Source organism: Hyalella azteca, unplaced genomic scaffold (assembly GCF_000764305.2).
Source record: "Hyalella azteca isolate HAZT.00-mixed unplaced genomic scaffold, Hazt_2.0.2 contig2714, whole genome shotgun sequence".
Lineage (NCBI taxonomy): Eukaryota > Metazoa > Arthropoda > Malacostraca > Amphipoda > Hyalellidae > Hyalella > Hyalella azteca.
This window is the reverse complement of record NW_025932979.1, coordinates 27,422-47,180: the sequence shown is the minus strand read 5'-3', so window position 1 is coordinate 47,180 and position 19,759 is coordinate 27,422. Positions and strand designations below refer to the sequence as shown.

Here is a 19,759-nt window from a genome sequence, read left to right as displayed (position 1 = left end):
GCCTATAAATTAATAATTAATTGGCGAAAATAAAGCTTGCAGTTTTTAACAAATAACAGATACTGTCGGGAACGGTCGTGCATAAAAAATATCGCAATTAATTTGTTAACGATATCCCGAACCACTAATAAACCACAACGCCATGCGGCCATGTGCTTTGGGAGCGCAGCCGTTGGCCACATGTAACTCTCAAACTAGCCCGCGAGCCAACACTCTGTAAAACATTCTACCGTTCTTTAAAATTAACATCATTCGTGATTGAAAAGGCAGAATGGGATGATTAAATATAATGCAAATTTTATTTACACAGGAATATACGATAATGTTGCTCTATTCAATAATACACTGGTTTTGGGTGTTGAAAACATAGTAACCGTACGGAAGTCGATCAACAAACGAAATTTAATTATGCTGCCCAGCCTTAGCGCCTTTACTAAGTCAGCCTAAGAGATGAGCTAACATGGTAATGTAGGTTGGCAAAAACATATCAACCAAAATGAATAGGTCAAGTTTGTGACCACTGGAAAAAAAAAAGTGAGTAAATAAGTCTATTAATGACGCATTTACAGAGAGCCTACGTCTAATTTATTACAAATGCCATGTAACTACTGCAACGCAGAGAATCCAACATCGAATCTTCAGAAGCACCTAAACAACAAGATTTGTCGTGTAACTAGCGATGATCTCGGAGCCTTCGTCTCGGGAACGACGCAAGTATTCCTATGTTACAGATCACGAGGAACCATAACAACAAAATATTGACAATACCAAGATGAAAAACAAAAATTTACGTCACAGATTTATCTCAATGAGCTGAAGGGATACAAATTCACGCAACAAGGACACGATTAAAACAAAATTCAGGATACTCGACACATTGGATAGCGAAATTGTCAATTTTCCACAGTTTAGTGACAATGCCCATATTATTCGATATTCTTGCTTACCACATCCAAGATTGACGACCATATTAATCTTGACGATTAATAGGTTAAGTACTCCGTCGAGAAGCGGTGTTGAATTATTGAGTTTGGTAGAAATTCTCACATGGCAGAGTTTAATTTTATTCAAGATTTGGCATCAACTCACTGAACTTTCTATAAATTGTTACGGCAAAATTAATTGTACAATACACAAGGAAATCTGAGCAACAAGGTGAAAAGTTTACAGACAATCGTGACCCGAAGAAAAGTATTCAAGAAACGGCAGGAAGATATCGTACGTTATTTCGACAACCGGGCTAGGGAGACAAATAATTCTTAACTTATCGTACCCAAAAAAGTATTAATAAATATTAAATATGGTTCATGAAGCAGTAGTTCGAGCTTTTTGTGTTGCTAAAGCAAATTCATAAATTGGTATAGCGCCTCGTATCTAATGCGCCAATGCCGCTTATAACTGCTATACAGTTTCTGGTGAAGAACCGAGTAAAAAATAATTCTGGATAGGCAAGCTTATTTCAGAGATTGAAATAGGAGCATTCACATGAAAATGAACAGAAAATATACACATCACACATTCCGATACCCGATAAAATTAATTTCGTATTATAGGCGATAAAACAGTTGAGCATAAAGAATCTCACTTATTAGATTTCTACAAGGAAAATCGTGAATGAATAAACAGTTACTTTTAACTTTACGAATTGTTGCCGTCGTCCTCATCTTCGTCATCTTTTCCTTGAGACTCGAGCTCTTTATATCGATGATACATCATTTTCTTGACGCAATCCTTGTACGAGTCTCCGACGACAGCATAGCTACTCGACTGTACACCCAAGCCTACCGACGACACGCGTCTTTCCGCTTCGATGATCTGCGTTCGGCCTTGATTGCTTTTGCCCAGACCCTGTCCATCATTCCAGCCCATCTTCTTCAGGAGTTTGTTACCAATATTTTCTGCTCCGATTCCGCGTTTAGTTGGTTCTTCGTAGCTGATGGCGCTTATTTCCTCCCGTACTGACATGTATTTTTCCTGAAAATTAAAATATTGGAGAAAACACGTATCAATTTTATAAATTAATTTATTTAGCTCGTAGCACACAACAACATAGCAATTATCGTTATACACACAAATAAGTTTTGGTTGAAAATTCTACAAAATATAATCAGAGAAATAGCATTTAACATCACGGTAAATACGGTAACATCCATTTAACATCTATGGTAAATACGGTAAAGATGGCTGGAAATACATTTCTTAACTTTGATGACTACATCATTACTTTCTGGGGGACATAAAGGTATTGGGATTAAAGTGAATAAATTGAAAGAACTCATCAGGTAAATTAATGATACCTTGAGTTTATTTGGAGGAGGTTTACTAGGCAAGCCGTACTTCAAGCGACGTTCCTGAGCTCGGTCTCTGTACTGAGCAGAATTGGTATCCTCGGCTTCGTTATCCTTGCCTTTCAGAGCCTCCAGGTTGCTCTTGTGAAGGCCTGACAGTAGCACGTGCCTGTCGAACACAGTTCAATTATACAACAGTCGAAACATTCATTGAATTATAGTTCACTTTAATCATTGTTTGATTTTTCAAATAATTACTTTTTCATTAATTTGTTAGCTATTGTTCAGAAAAAGACGAGCATTCCACATAAAAAATGGCAAGAATACAACACATTTCAAACATTGCAACAATAACTAAATTGCGATCAGTTGAAAAACGATTGTGTAAGATAGTCGAGAATTTTTTGAGGAGTTCCCTTAATTATTTTCTTCCAAGCCAACCTGTCAAGGCCTTCTTTGTTGGGGAACTGGCGCTTGCACAAAAGACACGCCATCTTGACGAGGTCCAGGAATTCATTATCATTAATTTTAGCTGGGGTGTCAGCAGGGGGCTGCTGAGGGGGCGGCGGGGCCACATTACTGGCTTCCTCGTCGCCACTGTCGCTCTGGTCACCTCCGTAAGCCGCTACCAAACCAGACTTCTTCAATAAACCGCCAGCCATCTGACCAATAAAATAATAATTTGCATTTGTCAAACATCTTACGCGGTATTCTGTTAACCTAAAATAATTTTAAAGCTTGAAATAAAACGTGACATGCGTTATAACTTAAATTTTTGAATTTTCTTAATTAAATTAACACTCGTAGTTAATACATAAAGCTAAAAATATTCATAGACAAGCAAACGTTTGCAAGAATTTAGCATTATAAGAAAGTCTCAAGAAAATAAATAAGAGGAATTTTATAAAAAGAAAAGCTCACAAGGGACGGAGGATCTTTCTTGAGGTGCATTTTAAGGGAGAGTTTTTCAGGAGGGTTGGACCGTCTCTCCAGGAGTACAGCGAAGGCAGCGTCGGCGGTGCCGCTGGAGCTGCCATCCGTGCTGGCGCCCCCAGGGAGCGTCTCGTTGCCTCCTTTGCCTGTATCGTTGCGCTTGTTCTGCGCCTTGGCCCACCGCTCCATGTCCTTTGCAATCTTCTTAGCCACCTTTACCTGGATTAATCATTAGTGCATTTTTCGTGTAACAAAAAAGATAGACGCATCACTACAATTGAAACAAATATCAATCATCAATTGATACAAATATGATTCAAAAATAGTACATTCTACCTGAAATAATACAGCCATCGTAAAGTGAAGTGCATCAGGTACACGAGTTAAATTTGGTATACTTTTAAAGTATCAATTAAAAAACACCCGCTCACCAAAGTCACGCATAAATACCTAAGACATGAACACGACACGTTGATGTAAAATTAGACAATTTTCCCCACAGGAATCACCAAAAACAGAGTGAAATACGAAAGTAAATACCTTCTCCTGCTTGTCCTTATCCTTCTCCCTCTTCTCCCCAGGCATGATGTTCTTGTTGGCCTGGTTCTGGTCAGCGGTGGGCGCTGGTAGGTACGTGGACTTCTCAGCGTCCCAGTAGAGGTACTGACCAGACTCAGCGTTGTAATAGTAGCAGGTGTTGGCGTCGTAGTAAAGACTCGTGGACGGGTCGTAATAAAAGCCTGAGGTCTCGTCATACTGGTACGTACTTACGTCGGGAGTGGCTGCTCAAACGGTTAATCTTGATATTATGCATGGAAATTGGCATAATGTAACGTGCCTATTTTTATCATGTCTTGCAGATATCAAGGAGAAATACCGAGCAGCTATCAAGTCACCAATGATATAAATGTTTCAAAATAATTTTGGTTTAGGCTGTTCACAATTTGGCTAGCGCTAGACTATAGTCAGACAACGACATGAAACAACAATTTATCATGTCAACAGAAGATAATTTGAACCGTTATTTGTCCACTCACGATACTGAGGATATTCAGATGCGGCAGTGGTAGCAGATGCATCGGACGCTGCAGGAGTAGTGGCCGACGGCGCAGTCTCGGAGGTGGCAGTGGTGGCAGATGCGGTAGAGGAGGTGGTAGTGGAGGCGACTAATGCCTGACTATTGCTCTTGTGTTGCATCGCTTTGAGGGCAGACTGCGCTACGGCAGCAGCAGCGTTTGCTGAGTCAGACTGCGTGGTGCCCTGAACATAAAACGGGTTATGATTCATATGAAAAAAAAATTTTCGGTATGAGCTCAACAAAATTTGTTGCTTGGATTCATATTTCACTGCAATTTCATAACAATTTTTTACCGTTCACAGAAAGCAATAAAACAGCAATGCAGAAAAAAAATAATATATCATAACTAGACTAGCAAAAAGTAAACCCTGCTTTGTCTGCCTTCTTTAGAATGATGGCAAGCTCATTTCCTCACGTTTCCTGTTTGAATAACTCGAAATTTCTATCTTTCGGAGCATTATTGCCCGTAAAGCAATCTGCTTGTGCTGCTGCGACTGGAAGTACTCAATGTAGTACTGTATACACATGCTAATACTACACGGAGTACTGTACACACCTGCTCGTGCTGCTGCGACTGGAAGTACTCTGTGTAGTACTGTACGTAGGTAGCGTGTTCTTCAGGAGTCTTAGCGTACAGTGAGGCGCTGTACTCTGCCAGCTCAGCAATGTTGTTCGTGTCAGGGAGAGCTTGATCTGACGTACCACTGTGGCTCTGACCCCAGTCTGTTCATGAAACACGGACAACAGAATATTTAGAATTATTATATAATCTATAAATCAATATAAATTTAAAGCAATTATGAACCAAGAAAATGAAAGTTTATACATAAAGATAAAATATTGCTACCTTGTGGGAGATTGATACTACATCGGACAATGTTTGGGCGTTGAGACCCAAACAGAAGCAATGAATATTGAAAACATTATTCAATAACAGCACAAGTAAGGCAACGATATTAAGGACTAGACTATAGCTGGAAAAATTTGAGTTGTCAAAACGAAAATCTACCAGAAAATAACTCAAGTTGAGCAGTAAGTGACTTGCTAAGAGAAGTAACCGGAAAGCTGAAGTAGCTAGTTAGCTAGTTATAAAACCAGCCTTAAACTCAGTGAGGAACTAACAAATTGTATTTATTATTGCAACACGAAACAGAAATGTTCTTCACACTAAAAACTTTCATGATAGACGTTATACACGCAATACTCACACTCTGAGTTAGTGGGTTTATCCATTTGATTGTTGCTGTGGTTGTTCAGTTTGCAGTACGAAATGTTGATCTGCAATTAAATAATTGGTAGCGCTAAAAGATTTGATTTCAAGGGTATATGAATACATTTTTTTGCCGCTTCATCAAAGATTCAGACATAAACATGAAATGTAAAACTATTAATACCCAAACTGATGAGAAAAATTATATATACCTACATCAGGTTATTTAATTAGTTTAGATTAGAAGTAAATTAACAATATTTTTGAATGGCGCCAACAAAACGAAGACTAAGATTTACCTTGAATGAAGTAATTTTCAGCTTTATTTATCGAAGACAAACCTGTAAACCAACAATTAAAGAATTTGTAGGATTTTTTATATCTGCAGCTGAAGTTAACAGCAAGCTGCAGCTAAACTAGACTTGCCGTCCACGATGGACTGGACAGCAAATAAGGACTCACGGGCTTGCCGTCAATGGACTGGACAGCAAATAAGGACTCACGGGCTTGCCGTCCACGGTGGACTGGATAGCAAATAAGAACTCACGGGCTTGCCGTCCACTGTGGACTGGACAGCACATAAGAACTCACGGGCTTGCCGTCCACGGTGGCCTGGACAGCAAATAAGGACTCACGGGCTTGCCGTCAATGGACTGGACAGCAAATAAGGACTCACGGGCTTGCCGACCGCGGTGGACTGGACAACAATAAGGACTCACGGGCTTGCCGTCAATGGACTGGACAACACATAAGGACTCACGGGCTTGCCGTCAATGGTGGGAGGGCGGCTCATGAGTTTGTTGAAGAGCGTCATGGCGTCGTAGACAGAGTCGAGCTCCACGAAACACACGCCACGGGAGATGTTCGTTCGGGAGATGTTCGTCAGCGGGTCTCGGCCGATGCGCACCGACCTGACGACGGAGGCACACGTTAGAACAGCACTGAAAATTTACACACTATCAAAAATTAACACTTCACTATAGTTTAACTTGGGCCTGTAACAGATTTTTCATCATTGAATTTGCAGGACTTTGTTAACTGTCTATTTTCTGACGTTAGAATATTGTTATTGGTGTAGATTAAAAATAAACCCTCCTCAACCTCCTACAAGGTGTAAATATGTCAGTTAAGGAGTGCAATTTATCTGTACAATCGCAACATAAAATTGACAAACATAAACATAAAATTGAAGTCTCGAACATAAAATTGTTTTCGAGACTTCAGGTGCATTTTCGAGCATTAGGTTCTTCTCCAATTTCTACAAGTCACGCAATGTGATTTGTATATAATTTATTTTCGACTAGACAATGTTAATGAGGCACGCCAAGATTTCCTTACAAGTGACCGGCAAATAACGCCCTGCATTGGATAAAATTTTTGTTATGATAAACACCAATCGTTGTCATAAAACGCACTCTCACGACTACCTAAAACTGAATGATTCAGCTTCTGCTCATGATTCCGCTGAATCTAAAACTGAATGATTCAGCTGAATGTAAAACTGAATGATTCAGCTGAATCTAAAACTGAATGATTCAGCTGAATTTAAAACTGAATGATTCAGCTGATTCTAAAACTGAATGATTCAGCTGATTCTAAAACTGAATGATTCAGCTGAATCTAAAACTGAATGATTCAGCTGAATCTAAAACTGAATGATTCCGCTGAATCTAAAACTGAATCTAAAACTGAATGATTCAGCTGATTCTAAAACTGAATGATTCAGCTGAATCTAAAACTGAATGATTCAGCTGAATCTAAAACTGAATGATTCAGCTGAATCTAAAACTGAATGANAAGAGTGTGATTTTCAGTGTGTGTGTCCTGTCTCTTATACACATCTAGATGTGTATAAGAGACAGCTTCCGCACCCAATGAGGGACGACTTACTGTAGGTGGGGTAGTTGCAGGCCTCGTCACCGCCGTCGCCGCCGCCTTCAGCAGAGTGGCGTGGAGCGGAGCACTTGAAGCAGTTGTCCCGACGCTTGAAGTTTTGTACGTAGCACTGAACAAAAAAAAAATAATAAATAAATAAGTATGACTACTTGCACGCCTTCCTAAATTAGATCATTCAAGGCACCGATTGAACATGACGATTTTATTTTGTTGTTTTGCAGATACTTCTTTGTAGCGTAAATCTAACATACATTATTATGTCGACATTGATATAGAAAATAGATTCCAAAGCTTGCATGAAACTATTTAATGAAGATTGTCAGATGGCACTCACAAATGATTTTTTTCACAATTGGACAAAATATTACTAATATAGTAACATGTAAGTAAACGACCAAAGGGCACCGAAAAATTCTTTTGCTTAAAGACAAAACAAACTGATAAGGCAATTTCGTAGACATAAGAACGAATTCCTGGAGACAGTAAAGTCTAATAAATACTAATAAAATGCAATAGAACAATCAGATCTCAGAATGAGACAAGTTATTTTGCCATTGATTAAAATAATTAAAATAAGCAAATAAAACCTGTCTGGAGCGGAAACACGCCGTTAATGTAACTTGGAAATTTACCGAAACAAATATTGATAAAACTCCTACTGAATACTAACCCTGTGACAGATCCAGTCGTGGGTGCCTTTACCCGACCTGTCGGTGCCGTCTTTCGGGATGCTGTACTGCAGAGAGCAGCGCACGTTGTCGTAGAGCACCAGCACGCCCTGCAACAAGTGGGACAACAGCGCGATTATCATCCGACACACGCACGCCACGTCGCTCGCTCTCACCAACACCTCGTCAACAACTTACGTCCGACATCGTCATAAAAGTTAACAGATAAACCATGAATAACATCTTTAATGGGATTGATTTTACGATACAAAAACGAGTCTAGAAATGGGAGTGAGTTATTAAAATTAATTTACTAAAAATGGCAATGTGGATAGGTTTAAGGAGGAAAATTAATCAAAGTATATCACGGTTAAGTTGTTGACGCGGAGTTGTGAGAGGGAGAGAGCACTGGTTGCCAAAGCCCTGGCATGGGACCCTTCACGAGATAAGATCAGCTGGAGGTCTGCTGTCGGAGCGTCTTCCATTACTATGGTACGTGGAGCCGTGTGACAGCTTACAAAGATCTTAAGCACTGTAGGAAAGACGATCTATGGGATCGCGTGATAAGTTTTACTGTTCATTGACAGTCATTATAGGTCTGACCTTTCTCACACCCTACACCATATGAGCGTGCACGAGGCAAAAAGTTTATAATACTTAAGTTTACAAACGTTCTACAGATTAGGGACAAAGCTAAACTGAACTTTATGAGATAGAGAAGAACTCGGGCAGGGATTGAGTTACTTAAAATCTGCCGATAATTGAACATAACGTCTATCAGCAAACACCTAATCTATCCAGACCCAACTTCATTGATTATGAAGAAACAAGGTTTACTTTTTTTAAATACGAAAGTTCAAACTGTTAACTTTTGATGCTGTGATCTAGGATTTTTGTAGTAGAATGACCAATAAGAATTGCTAGTGACGCATCTCAGGCCAAGTGCCCGAGATGATATTAATAAACGTAGCTACTTGATGAGTGCAAGTTGGTTGGCAGAAGATGCGGAGGAACAAGATTTGTTCTTGAGCAGCAGAGAGCTAGCTACTTAGGGGCTTGCTTGGCTCGGTAGGCCTGAGGAGAGCCAGCCAACCAGCCGGCCAGCCAGCCATCAGGATACCTGTTTTGCTTCCATCCAGCGAGTAGCTTCATGAACGGTCGAAAACTCCACGAAGGCAAAGCCTCTTGAAGCACCTAGACGTAAGAACACACACAAGCCCAGAGTTAATATTGAGTGTTGGCTCGACACAGACAAAAGGTCCATGGTTCCTGCAGTAGGTACTGTCGAGACACAAGAGTAGAGGTAGGAGAAGTAGCTAGTGGTGGTGGTAGTAGCTAGGCTGTGGTAGCATGGTTACCATACCCCACACACCAAGTGCTCCTGAGTCTTCCTCTTCCCTTGGGGCTGCCACAACAGCGGCTCTGTTGCCTGGCTAAGAACATTAGACAACAACATCGCAAATAATAGCAGGGCAATGCATTAGATATTTATTTATAATTTATACCTATTGCACATTGGAAATGAATGGATAAAATGATTATTCATAGAAGCAGCCTCTTGAAATGAGTCATCAAGAGAAATCAATGAAACTTACTAGACAATCACCGCCTCATAAATAAAACCCACCTTTAAAGAACTATCTACAGATGCAATAATCAAATACACGGTAGAAATATGAAATCTATTCATCAGTTCACGTTCGTAGGCAAAACTTCTTCTACCATACAGCTTATTTTTGCATACAGTGACGGAGGTTGTGGATTAGAACTTATTGGCATATACTGTCATATTACTTATGGTGACTACAGCGCTCAGGATAAGTTAATTTAAAACTTCCACAGTGATAATGATAAGTATTACTTCAAAGTGACTTCAGCAAGCATGATAAGTATTACGTTACTTAAGATACCGAAAAGTCGTCTTCAGCCCACGATTCAAACAATTCTAATGTTAAGCTTGAATTGAACATATTGCACGAAATGCCGCACTTTTTGTCTATGATAAATATTACTTCAAAGTGACTTCAGCAAGCATGATAAGTATTACGTTACTTAAGATACCGAAAAGTCGTCTTCAGCCCATGATTCAAACAACTCCAATGTTAAGCTTGAATTATTATTGGCTCATATACTGTCATATTACTTATGGTGACTACAGCGCTCAGGATAAGTTAATTTAAAACTTCCACAGTGATAATGATAAGTATTACTTTAAAGTGACTTCAGCAAGCATGAAAAGTATTACGTTACTTAAGATACCGAAAAGTCGTCTTCAGCCCACGATGCAAACAATTCTAATGTTAAGCTTGAATTAAACATATTGCACGAAATACCGCACTTTTTGTCTTTTAGGCCAGTTTTTAGTACATACATTTGTTCCTAGTACCAACTGCGTTCAGGAAGAGTGAGCAGTAAAGTTGTTTCTAAGTGATTTTGATACACGATATGAAGTTGATAATCATATAAAACCAATTCAAAAGCTTCAAAGATACTATACAACAATTAGTGTTTAAAAAATCATAAGAACGATTATTTACTATTTAGTCATAATGAAGCACTTACCTCATTCAATGAATGAATATATACACAAATAATGAGTCATTTCTCTTATAAATTAATAAGAATTGCTACCTAGCTTCATGGCTGACTAAACGATGACAACAGTAAACAAAAAAAATATGTTGACAGTGGCATAAAAGTCAACATGAATAACACAAAAATAGTGAACATTGTATAAGATCACAGTAATCGATATATTAAAAGTACAAAAGCCTGTTGAAAAAAAAGACAAATGAGACGTCATCAGATGAAGGTGCTGGACGTGACGAAGGTTCTAGTTGATCAAGATATCATTTCTGTGATAAGATAAAACTCGTACATTCTTCTATGCTAATACATAAACATGTTTATTCCTGTAAAGATTGTCTATTTTACGAGTAAACCCTCATGGCAGCACTACAGGTCAAACCTGCACATAAACACTGAAGGGGGCAAAGAACACGTGGCTACAGAAGGCAACACAAACAAAGAGGATCCCAATAAACAAGAATCAAACAAGTTACGAAGAACAAAGAAGGGAAGGTTTTATCCACACATAATGGGTTAGTCACTCTACCTGATTCCTTCCTGCGAACAAGACGAATGTCCTTTGGGGTCAAGCTGCACGCCAGGATATCTTCTCGTATCTGCACAACCAAAAAAAAACATCTCAATATTTATATATTTAAGGAACATAGCCACGATCTTTCGTCAATATTTCCACGAAACTATTCTCTTGTTCTCATCTAGAAATAATGCACACAAAATTTCAGGTTAAGGAAGACAAACAAAGGACAACAAACAATACATGTTTTTTTTAGTAAAATTTCTTTCGTAATGCAATGGTTAGTTAACAATGACTAATTCACAGAAACATTTGCGGACAAATAAATTCGGCACCCTAATTCTCTGGGAATTGTGTATTATTATTCAAAATACCAGGTTGACGCACAAAACATCAAAGCGTTTTTCTCAACACAAGAAACATAATTCTTCTTCAAAACAACCTTTGAGTTCAATGGATAATATTTGAAGGCCGCGATCTCAAATGCTCAATTAACTTCTCATATATCACATTCCATTCTGTGGCTTGCAAAGAACGTTTCCATTCCGAAATCTTAAATGCAAGAGTAGGTATTTTATTTTGTAATCTGGCCAATACACTCGCGTTTGGAAATGACTATAGGTAGTAACGAAAAAATAATCATTAAAATTTTACAACAAAATTTTCAGAACTATTCAAATAATTGTCAATAATAATACAGAAATATTTCCCTAACACAAGAAAGCTGCTCGCTTTCAACACAAAATGTAGATTTTAACTTTAATTAGGCTGCCAATTCGACCAAATTCCACAATTTAGTTTTTCCAATTGTACTTGCCGGCAAAAATTTATGTTGGCGGTACTTCGTTACAGTATTTTACAATGTTCAAAAAAATGAAAATCGAATGTTTGCACAGCCACCTGCAAATTTAGAATTAAATATTTTATTGTGCGCCTCTTTTGTCCATTTTTATCGGCGGATTTGGCCGTATTTCGCCATCATATGGCAAGCCCAATCTCTAAACCAAAAACGAAACTAAAAGTAAAACATGACCTGGTCTCGCATCGTTTTCGGTGATGGGCTGGGTTATGCAGCACACCATGTCTGATTTACCCAATAAAACTGCTTGCATTCAAATCAATGTTCTTATATAAACTTCTCCTTTCACATCCTTTATTCTTCTTTCACACCAAAACTAAACTAAAAATAGAAAATTTACGACGTCTCACATCGTTCTCGGTGATGGGCTGGGTGATGTAGCACACCATATTTGATTTACACAGTAAAACTGCTTGCATTCAAATCAATGTTCTTATATAAACCTAGCCTTCCACACCAAAACTAAACTAAAAACAGAAACTTAACGACGTCTCACATCGTTCTCGGTGATGGGCTGGGTGAGTNTTCAAGGCTAAACAGATCATTCATTACTTCAATACAAGCCACACAATCGCAGTATTCAAGGCTAAACAGACCATTCATTACTTCAATACAAGCCACACAATCGCAGTATTCAAGGCTAAACAGACCATTCATTACTTCAATACAAGCCACACAATCAGTGTTGAAATATAATAATTACATTCCCTACAAAATAATTCATTCCTAGTCGAAAATTGTACATTGATTTACTGTTTTTGGTTAAAAACAATGTACATTAACGCCTTTTCAAAGTAGTGATTCAGATGCCAAACTCTTAAACTGCCTTGAATTGTAAGTTGGCCAAAGACGGCATCAACCCGAGGTTATAACGTACAGTACTGCTATAAACCAAGGTGATAGGACTTAAAGTTTTGATATCACCGAAATCCTGGAACTTCTTTTAACTTATCCAATCAAGCCCTTCGTTTTGGGCACTGAATCAAAGGAGAGGATTCGAAGTTTTTCTAGAAGGGGAATTCAAAGTTCTCAAGAAGGGGAATTCAAAGTTCCCAAGGAGGGGAATTTAAAGTTCTCAAGAAAGGGAATTTAAACTTCCCAAGAAGGGGAACCTGGGTATTTTATTCTCACTAGTCGCGGTCGTGGTGCTCAGAGTGGCGATCTCCACGCATCTTGGGGCTGCTGCTCCTCTCGTCGTCTCTGTACCGGTCACGACGATCTCGGTCACGGTCTCTGTCTCGGTCAGAATCGCTGCGATCGCGTGAACGGTTGCGATCGTGATCCCGATCCCGGTTACGATCTCTGTGATCTCTCCGATCCCGCCTATCCCTGAAGATTCAATTAAAAATTTTACAATATGTGAGTGGAAAAAACTCTTATATCATATATAATATTGATAAGGCCTGAGTACTAAAATTGTGAAGGCCAGGGCACTTGTTAAGAGCTAATTTTTATATGGACTTTACCAGTCCCTGCATGTAGAGTTTTATGGATAAAGCTTGTCACAGCCTACAGCATTCCATTACAAAATACAATAATAATTAATATTATTACATTGATAATTCCATTCCACTACAAAGCTTACCTGTGGTCGCGGTCTCTTCGATGCTCACGGCTACGGTCACTTCTGCGGTCTCTGTCAGCAGGCTGATGTTCTTCAGAGAACTCTCTGTCACGTCTGCCCCCAGACCCTGCGCTACCTTCTCTCTGCTCTGACCGACTCCTGCGCTCTGATTGTATTTCTTCAAGAGTCGGCGGTTGTTGTTGTTGTTGTTGCTGCTGCTGTTGTTGTTGTTGATGATGGAGATGTTCAGCAAGAGCGCTGTCAGCCATGAGCCGTGGATGTGGCGGATAGCCACCGTTGGCGTCAGGGTGGACTCCTCCTGACACTGACAGGATCGCTTGTTGGATACAGTGAAGTTCACACAGGAATTAAAATTTGCTTTCACAGTAATTTGCTAAATAACCCTGAAAACATTCCCAAGCATTCAACATGACCACAACAAAGGTATACATTTATTTTGCAATCATGCATATTTCCCCCATTTCAAACTAATTATTCTTATTATTCAAGAATGAATATTATTTGAAACAAGCATCTAGTTGTAAAGTAGTATTAATATCGATAAGCATGGAATACATAACATTTTTATTTATCCAAGCATAATAAAATATTATTCCCTGCATTGTATTCAGGACATCAAGGTGCAGTTGCTTTTAGAGCACATGCATAACATTGTTTACAGCAACTTAGACGTAGATTCAAGTCCTACTAAAACAACTAAATACAAGGAGAAGTATGTAGAATATCAAGCACTTTACATTGCAGTCATTGACCAACAGCATCATATCCAATATATAAAGCCAGAACATGCACAGAACTGGCCAAATTTACGTTACATTTGAAGTTATTTGCACAGAAATGAACTCATTCACAATTTTAAGGCAGAAGCACACATTGTGAAAGCTTTGGTCTAATTTGTGTACTCCTAGCATCCGAGATAGAGTAATGATGCAGACATGCAGTTTTGTTATAGATACTGCCATTCATTATTTACATGGGGATTCCATCAAAGAGAGAATATGAGCATTTCCAGGGTGGAAGTTTATTTCATGGCTCTGATATACGAATATGTTAAAAGGCTTGCATTGACAGAGAGCACAAACCAGACACTACAAAGACAGTTAGCACATAACTAATATTTTATATGTGACTATTTGGTGCTGGTTATTCATCTACTGCAAGTCACAATGATTGGAATACTCCAGACAAAAAATTTTATGCTTGGCATATAAAATCTGAATGAAAATAAAGATTTTCAATCATGATAAGCCCTATAGTGGAGTAAATTTAATATGTACATGGCTGAAAATGGTAATTTCTGAATATGTAATATGTACATATTCAGAAATTACTCTGTGAAATTACATATCACTTTTATCATATTAGAATAATTCTTTGCTCCCTTATTAATATGAAACATTTTTTTAGTAAAAATTTCAAGAGAAAAACAGTAATTTTTTCATGAGAGAAAGCAGCAGGAATACAATAAATTAACAATTCAAATCTCAGTACTGAATACCGATGAGAATAACACTAAAATATCAAGTCCATCCTAAAAAGCATATATATACAACACATAAACAGGAACATTCAATTGAATTGAAACTTTTACTTTCATTGGCTTGAATTCTACCAAACATTTTTATACATTTCTAAACTAAATAATTAAATTCAATGCAAGTAGGAAGCATTTCGTCCAACAAAATACTATAACCATAAACTTTTCACAATGGTAGCCCTGTACCTGATAGGAAATTCAGTTAAGTAAATAATAATTCAACTTGAGACTGTTTATGTCCCATTCATTCACCCCACTAACTCCTCACCATCATATATGCATATCATCTCAATGTATATCTCGTCTGTCTTCTTGGTTGCGAGTTCATTTAGCTGGATTGGTATTGTGTTTCATTTGTCCTGCTGTTAGGTACTTTAACTAGTTTTCCGCTTGATAAAAGCCAATACTATATTGGTTGTACCGGGCCTTTAAAGCTAGAAGGTTAGGAGTGCCCCTAACAATATTTGTTCAGATGAAAATCAGACAAATTACCAGGCAATTGAGCTCTGAGGGCTGGGTGGTGGGCAGGGGCTGTGAGACCAGGGTGGCTGCGGGTGAGAACACCCGGGTGCAGGGCTGTTGCTCCAGACACTGGCGTCAGGAAGGGGCCCTACCGCAAAATGAGGAACAAAGCATGAGATTTTAATATTTTTTTTAATATTTTTAAATATTAATTTTTTTTAATAACTTTTCTACACTCTTAATGTAAATCATGTCTAAAACTAATACAGCATTTGATTGCAAAGCTAATAGTTCAATTTATTTGTGAACCAAAGCTTTAAGAAACATTTTGAAATATTGTGTTATTTGAAATATTGTGTTAGAAAAAGGCTCAAAGCAAATGATACTGAACAGAATCCCAGCTGCTTCATGTAGGAATGAGGATACTGAGCAGAGATCTCACCTGCTGCATGTAGGAATGAGGATACTGAGCAAGAGCCTCAAGAGGGTATGGCCCAGGTGTGGTTTGCACAGCATAAATTGGCTGGTTTGCAGCCATAGCATTTATCATCTCGGACAGTCCAAGCTGCCCAGGGAGCTGGAAATAATATTTTGGAACATATCAGGCAAGATATAGCATGATATATTACTATTTTAAATACAAAATTATATTTTATACAAATGGCAGGATAAAAATCACTTGAGACAATATAAGTACAACAAAAGTACAATAGCACCTTTATTATAGAGCTGAGAAATTTGAAAATTTCTGAGGTGCAAGAAGGATGCACAAAACATTTCATTTAAAGCATTTCAAAAACATGTAGACTCATCAATGCTAAACCACTAAGTGGGTCTAGAAAGCAGATTTTTGGTTAGATAAATATATAAATATTGTCTTGATTAACAAAAAAAATACCCAAGTTAATAGATACGAGACAAGTCTTTAGAAAGATATAGCACAATATCATTACCTCCATGATGGGAGTAGCACGCTGCATTAACTCGTTGACAGCAGGCAAGTGAAGCAACAATACAATCCCTAAATATTGAAAAATCTAATTTTTTTCAAAGCTACAACAATTGTGCATCCGTTTGTTGGCATCCAAATGAAGCAAAAAACAATTATGCATCTAATTGCAGCAAGTAATAGGTTTCTGAAACTTGTAAACAAGTTAGAGGTTAATAACAGTACACAATATATATATATATATATAAATACCTGTAATAACAATGATAAATTTATGCATGTTCCATAAAGAACAAAACATGCTTCAAAATTATACATGACCTATAGCTAGATCTTAATTGAGTTTGAGTGCTCTTAGTCTAGATCAAGTGCTTATAAGGTGAAAATCATGCAATTCCAAAGTAAAAACATAACAGTCAAACATAACAGTCAAACTATGAACAGGACTGTAGGAAAAGTTCACTGTAGACAGCATGGCTAGACCAGTTCAATCAATAAGTGTATTAAGAGCAAGAGTCATGAAGTGCTTTGATTGAAAAAAATTCTAGTGGTTGAAAAACTATTAGAATTCACAGTTTACATACATACATAACTTCAGTTATATATAACCAAAAACCTTCTAAATTATAACTAAATTCCCATAGATAACAAATTCCCATAGATAACAAATTCCCATGCCTATCTTGCAACTCATCACTAAAACCATACATATAATACTGGTCAGAATTACAACTTGATGGGTTTAATTGCCACATACAAAAAACACTTTAAACTGCACTAGAAAGATGTGGTTTAGTTTTGTTTATAAAAGAATTCATTCCTATTGAAAGCTGGCAACTTCAGTGCTGTCACGGAGGCTATCAGCATTGAAGGTAGTTGAATTACTTCCTCTCCTATTGTTAATAAGATCTATATATAGCTGAATATTTTTAATTTAATGATTTTGTTATTTCCAAGACTCCATTGATGACAGAACTTTAGTTTTCATAAGCGTATTCCAGAACAGTTTCTGAAATAGTAGGGACATTTCTATTACCATGTATAAACCCAAGTTCATAAAATACTTACCAAATCCAATCATTGTCATTTATTTAGGATGTATAGATGAAAATTTTACCTCTGTTCCTGCGATGCTTATTAGCTTTAGAAATATGTGCCAAGGCTGTTCAAAGCAACCTCAGCGGCAACCGTTGGATTGCCGCCATTGTGTCGAATTGTTCTGCCACTGACTGGTCAATATAATCTCAGCCAACGTTGATCATTAGAATCACAAATACCTCATGCTTACTTGTTTAGGGGCTGTTCCTTCAAGTTGTGAAACCATTTCAAATAATTTTTCCATATATTTATAACTGATCATTAACTTTTGCATTGTATTAATTGATAGATAAAATTGATTATCTATTTTGTTCATGTATCAAATTATGAATTTTAAATACTTGTACACAAATTTTTGGGATTAAATGGTTTCACCGCTGTTAAATATAAATACACGGCCACATGTTATATGACTAAACTTTTTTCACTTGAAAAATAAAATAAAATAATTACTGCTTCTAAACAACCAACATTTTCTAAAAGACACGAGACGTTTGAAAACTCATGATGGGAGATGAAATCATTTGGAATATGAAGGGAAGTTATTTAGACAATATCATCAAAATAGGGCAAAAATATGAAAAGATTCATATCTGGATGCATATCAATGGGTGTTTATAGTTTGAAACAACTTTGCCATCATTTAAATCTCAGTATGGAATGTGGATCAAATCCATTTATTGTGAAATCAAACTAGACAGAACCAAACAAAAGTGTGTGACACCACCATGCAAGCATGGAAAACATCTACCTTTGGGGCCATGACTAGGGGTTTCCCATTTCTGGAACCAAGAGATTTTCATCAGATGAATTACATCCTATCTAATTGTTAACAAAAATGCACAATTGGGACACAAGATTCCAATTGTATTAAAAATTTGTCGTGTTGGAGCCACAAGATTTCAGAAACAACTAGGAAAATTCCACTCCTGCCACCATGTGACAAATGTTTTCATGGAAGCACTGCCACACAGCCCACACGGCACACTGTGCTAGTACGCAGAGGAAGAGTGACAGTTTATCTCATAATTTTGTGCAATATTGAAAACTTTGTTGGTATTGTCCAAATTGTGAGAATTTTTCACAAAGGTGGATATGATTGAACAACTAGTGAACTTGATATGAAACAACTAGTTAACTTGATTGAGGGAGCCCAGGACTGGGTCCCTGGGACTGCTGGGAGGCGTTGCCAACACAGTATTCAGGTACCGTAAAATGGGGTAACTTTGACCACTTTTTTATCAAAATGATGCCATTTTTTACTAGATAAGTTAAACTTAAATTGAAACATGCAAAATACAGGTCTATACTCTAGCTTTACTCACCATAAATTGCTGGCTCCTGCCTCTCATAGTTTTGATGTAATTTCAAAAAAAGTGATGGTCTTTGTTACCCCAGCTCTTGGAGTTTCTTTGACCGGGTGGTAAAATCAATTCTAATTTTTGGTAAAATAACTCCAAATAACTCCAAGTTTTGGTGCATTGTAGTAGAACTCTCCTAGTTACATATGCAAATGACAAATTTGTGGGAAGTGTCATTGATTGCAAATTGGGGGCGCTGTCCCTCAATGGGCGAAATGTGACCACCTAGACCTAATGGCAGCCGTGATGGGGTAACATTTACCGGCTTGGAAATTAAGTTAAAATTACCATATATAAGACTGTAGAGTCAAACATGAAGAAAAAAACATTAATAGGTGTATCAAACCTAAAATACGTTATATGGTACCTATGGTAAATTTAAATTAATTTCCAGGCCGGTCAATGTTACCCCGTCACAGCTGCCATTAGGTGGTCAAAGTTCTCCCATTGGGGGGCAGCGCCCCCAATGGGGGACGACTTTTTTGTGGGTCACATTATTAATTTTTTGACCTATTAGATAATAGATATGCTCACACTGTCACTCATATGCAAACTTTTTAAATATTTCTATTGTGTTACGTAGCCTCAGTATTAGGCCTTTGATGGCCATTGACAACATTTTTCTCTGTCAAATAGTTTGAGTTTTGGGGGTTTTTGTTAAAAAAACAAAAAGTGGTCTAAGTTACCCCGCCGGTCTAAGTTACCCCATTTTACGGTAGTTGAATTACTTCC

General features: G+C 37.7%; 1 protein-coding gene across 1 annotated transcript; it reads right to left on the bottom strand.

Annotated features, from left to right (window-relative positions):
• Positions 1 to 271: 271 nt before the first annotated feature.
• LOC108669721 (RNA-binding protein 5-like) lies at positions 272 to 16,763 on the bottom strand. The gene is made up of 19 exons (XM_018157125.2): positions 16,573 to 16,763; positions 16,062 to 16,196; positions 15,650 to 15,767; positions 13,621 to 13,936; positions 13,167 to 13,364; positions 12,532 to 12,553; positions 11,189 to 11,258; positions 9,194 to 9,267; positions 8,076 to 8,183; positions 7,381 to 7,514; positions 6,270 to 6,420; positions 5,508 to 5,577; positions 4,856 to 5,022; positions 4,259 to 4,481; positions 3,762 to 4,003; positions 3,210 to 3,440; positions 2,730 to 2,950; positions 2,298 to 2,457; positions 272 to 1,974 (listed from the first exon to the last, which is right to left on the bottom strand). Exons 1-19 carry the CDS (start codon positions 16,597 to 16,599, stop codon positions 1,639 to 1,641), a joined length of 3,003 nt encoding a protein of 1,000 aa, XP_018012614.2. The 5' UTR covers positions 16,600 to 16,763; the 3' UTR covers positions 272 to 1,638.
• Positions 16,764 to 19,759: the final 2,996 nt, after the last annotated feature.

Excerpts from the sequence above, each read along its gene's own strand:
- LOC108669721 (XM_018157125.2), bottom strand. The coding sequence starts at position 16,599 with ATGCAGCGTGCTACTCCCATCATGGAG. Across the intron at positions 16,197-16,572 it reads GTGCTACTCCCATCATGGAG|CTCCCTGGGCAGCTTGGACT; the intron begins GTAATGATATTG and ends TATTATTTCCAG. Across the intron at positions 8,184-9,193 it reads GCTGGATGGAAGCAAAACAG|GGCGTGCTGGTGCTCTACGA; the intron begins GTATCCTGATGG and ends CACTTGTTGCAG.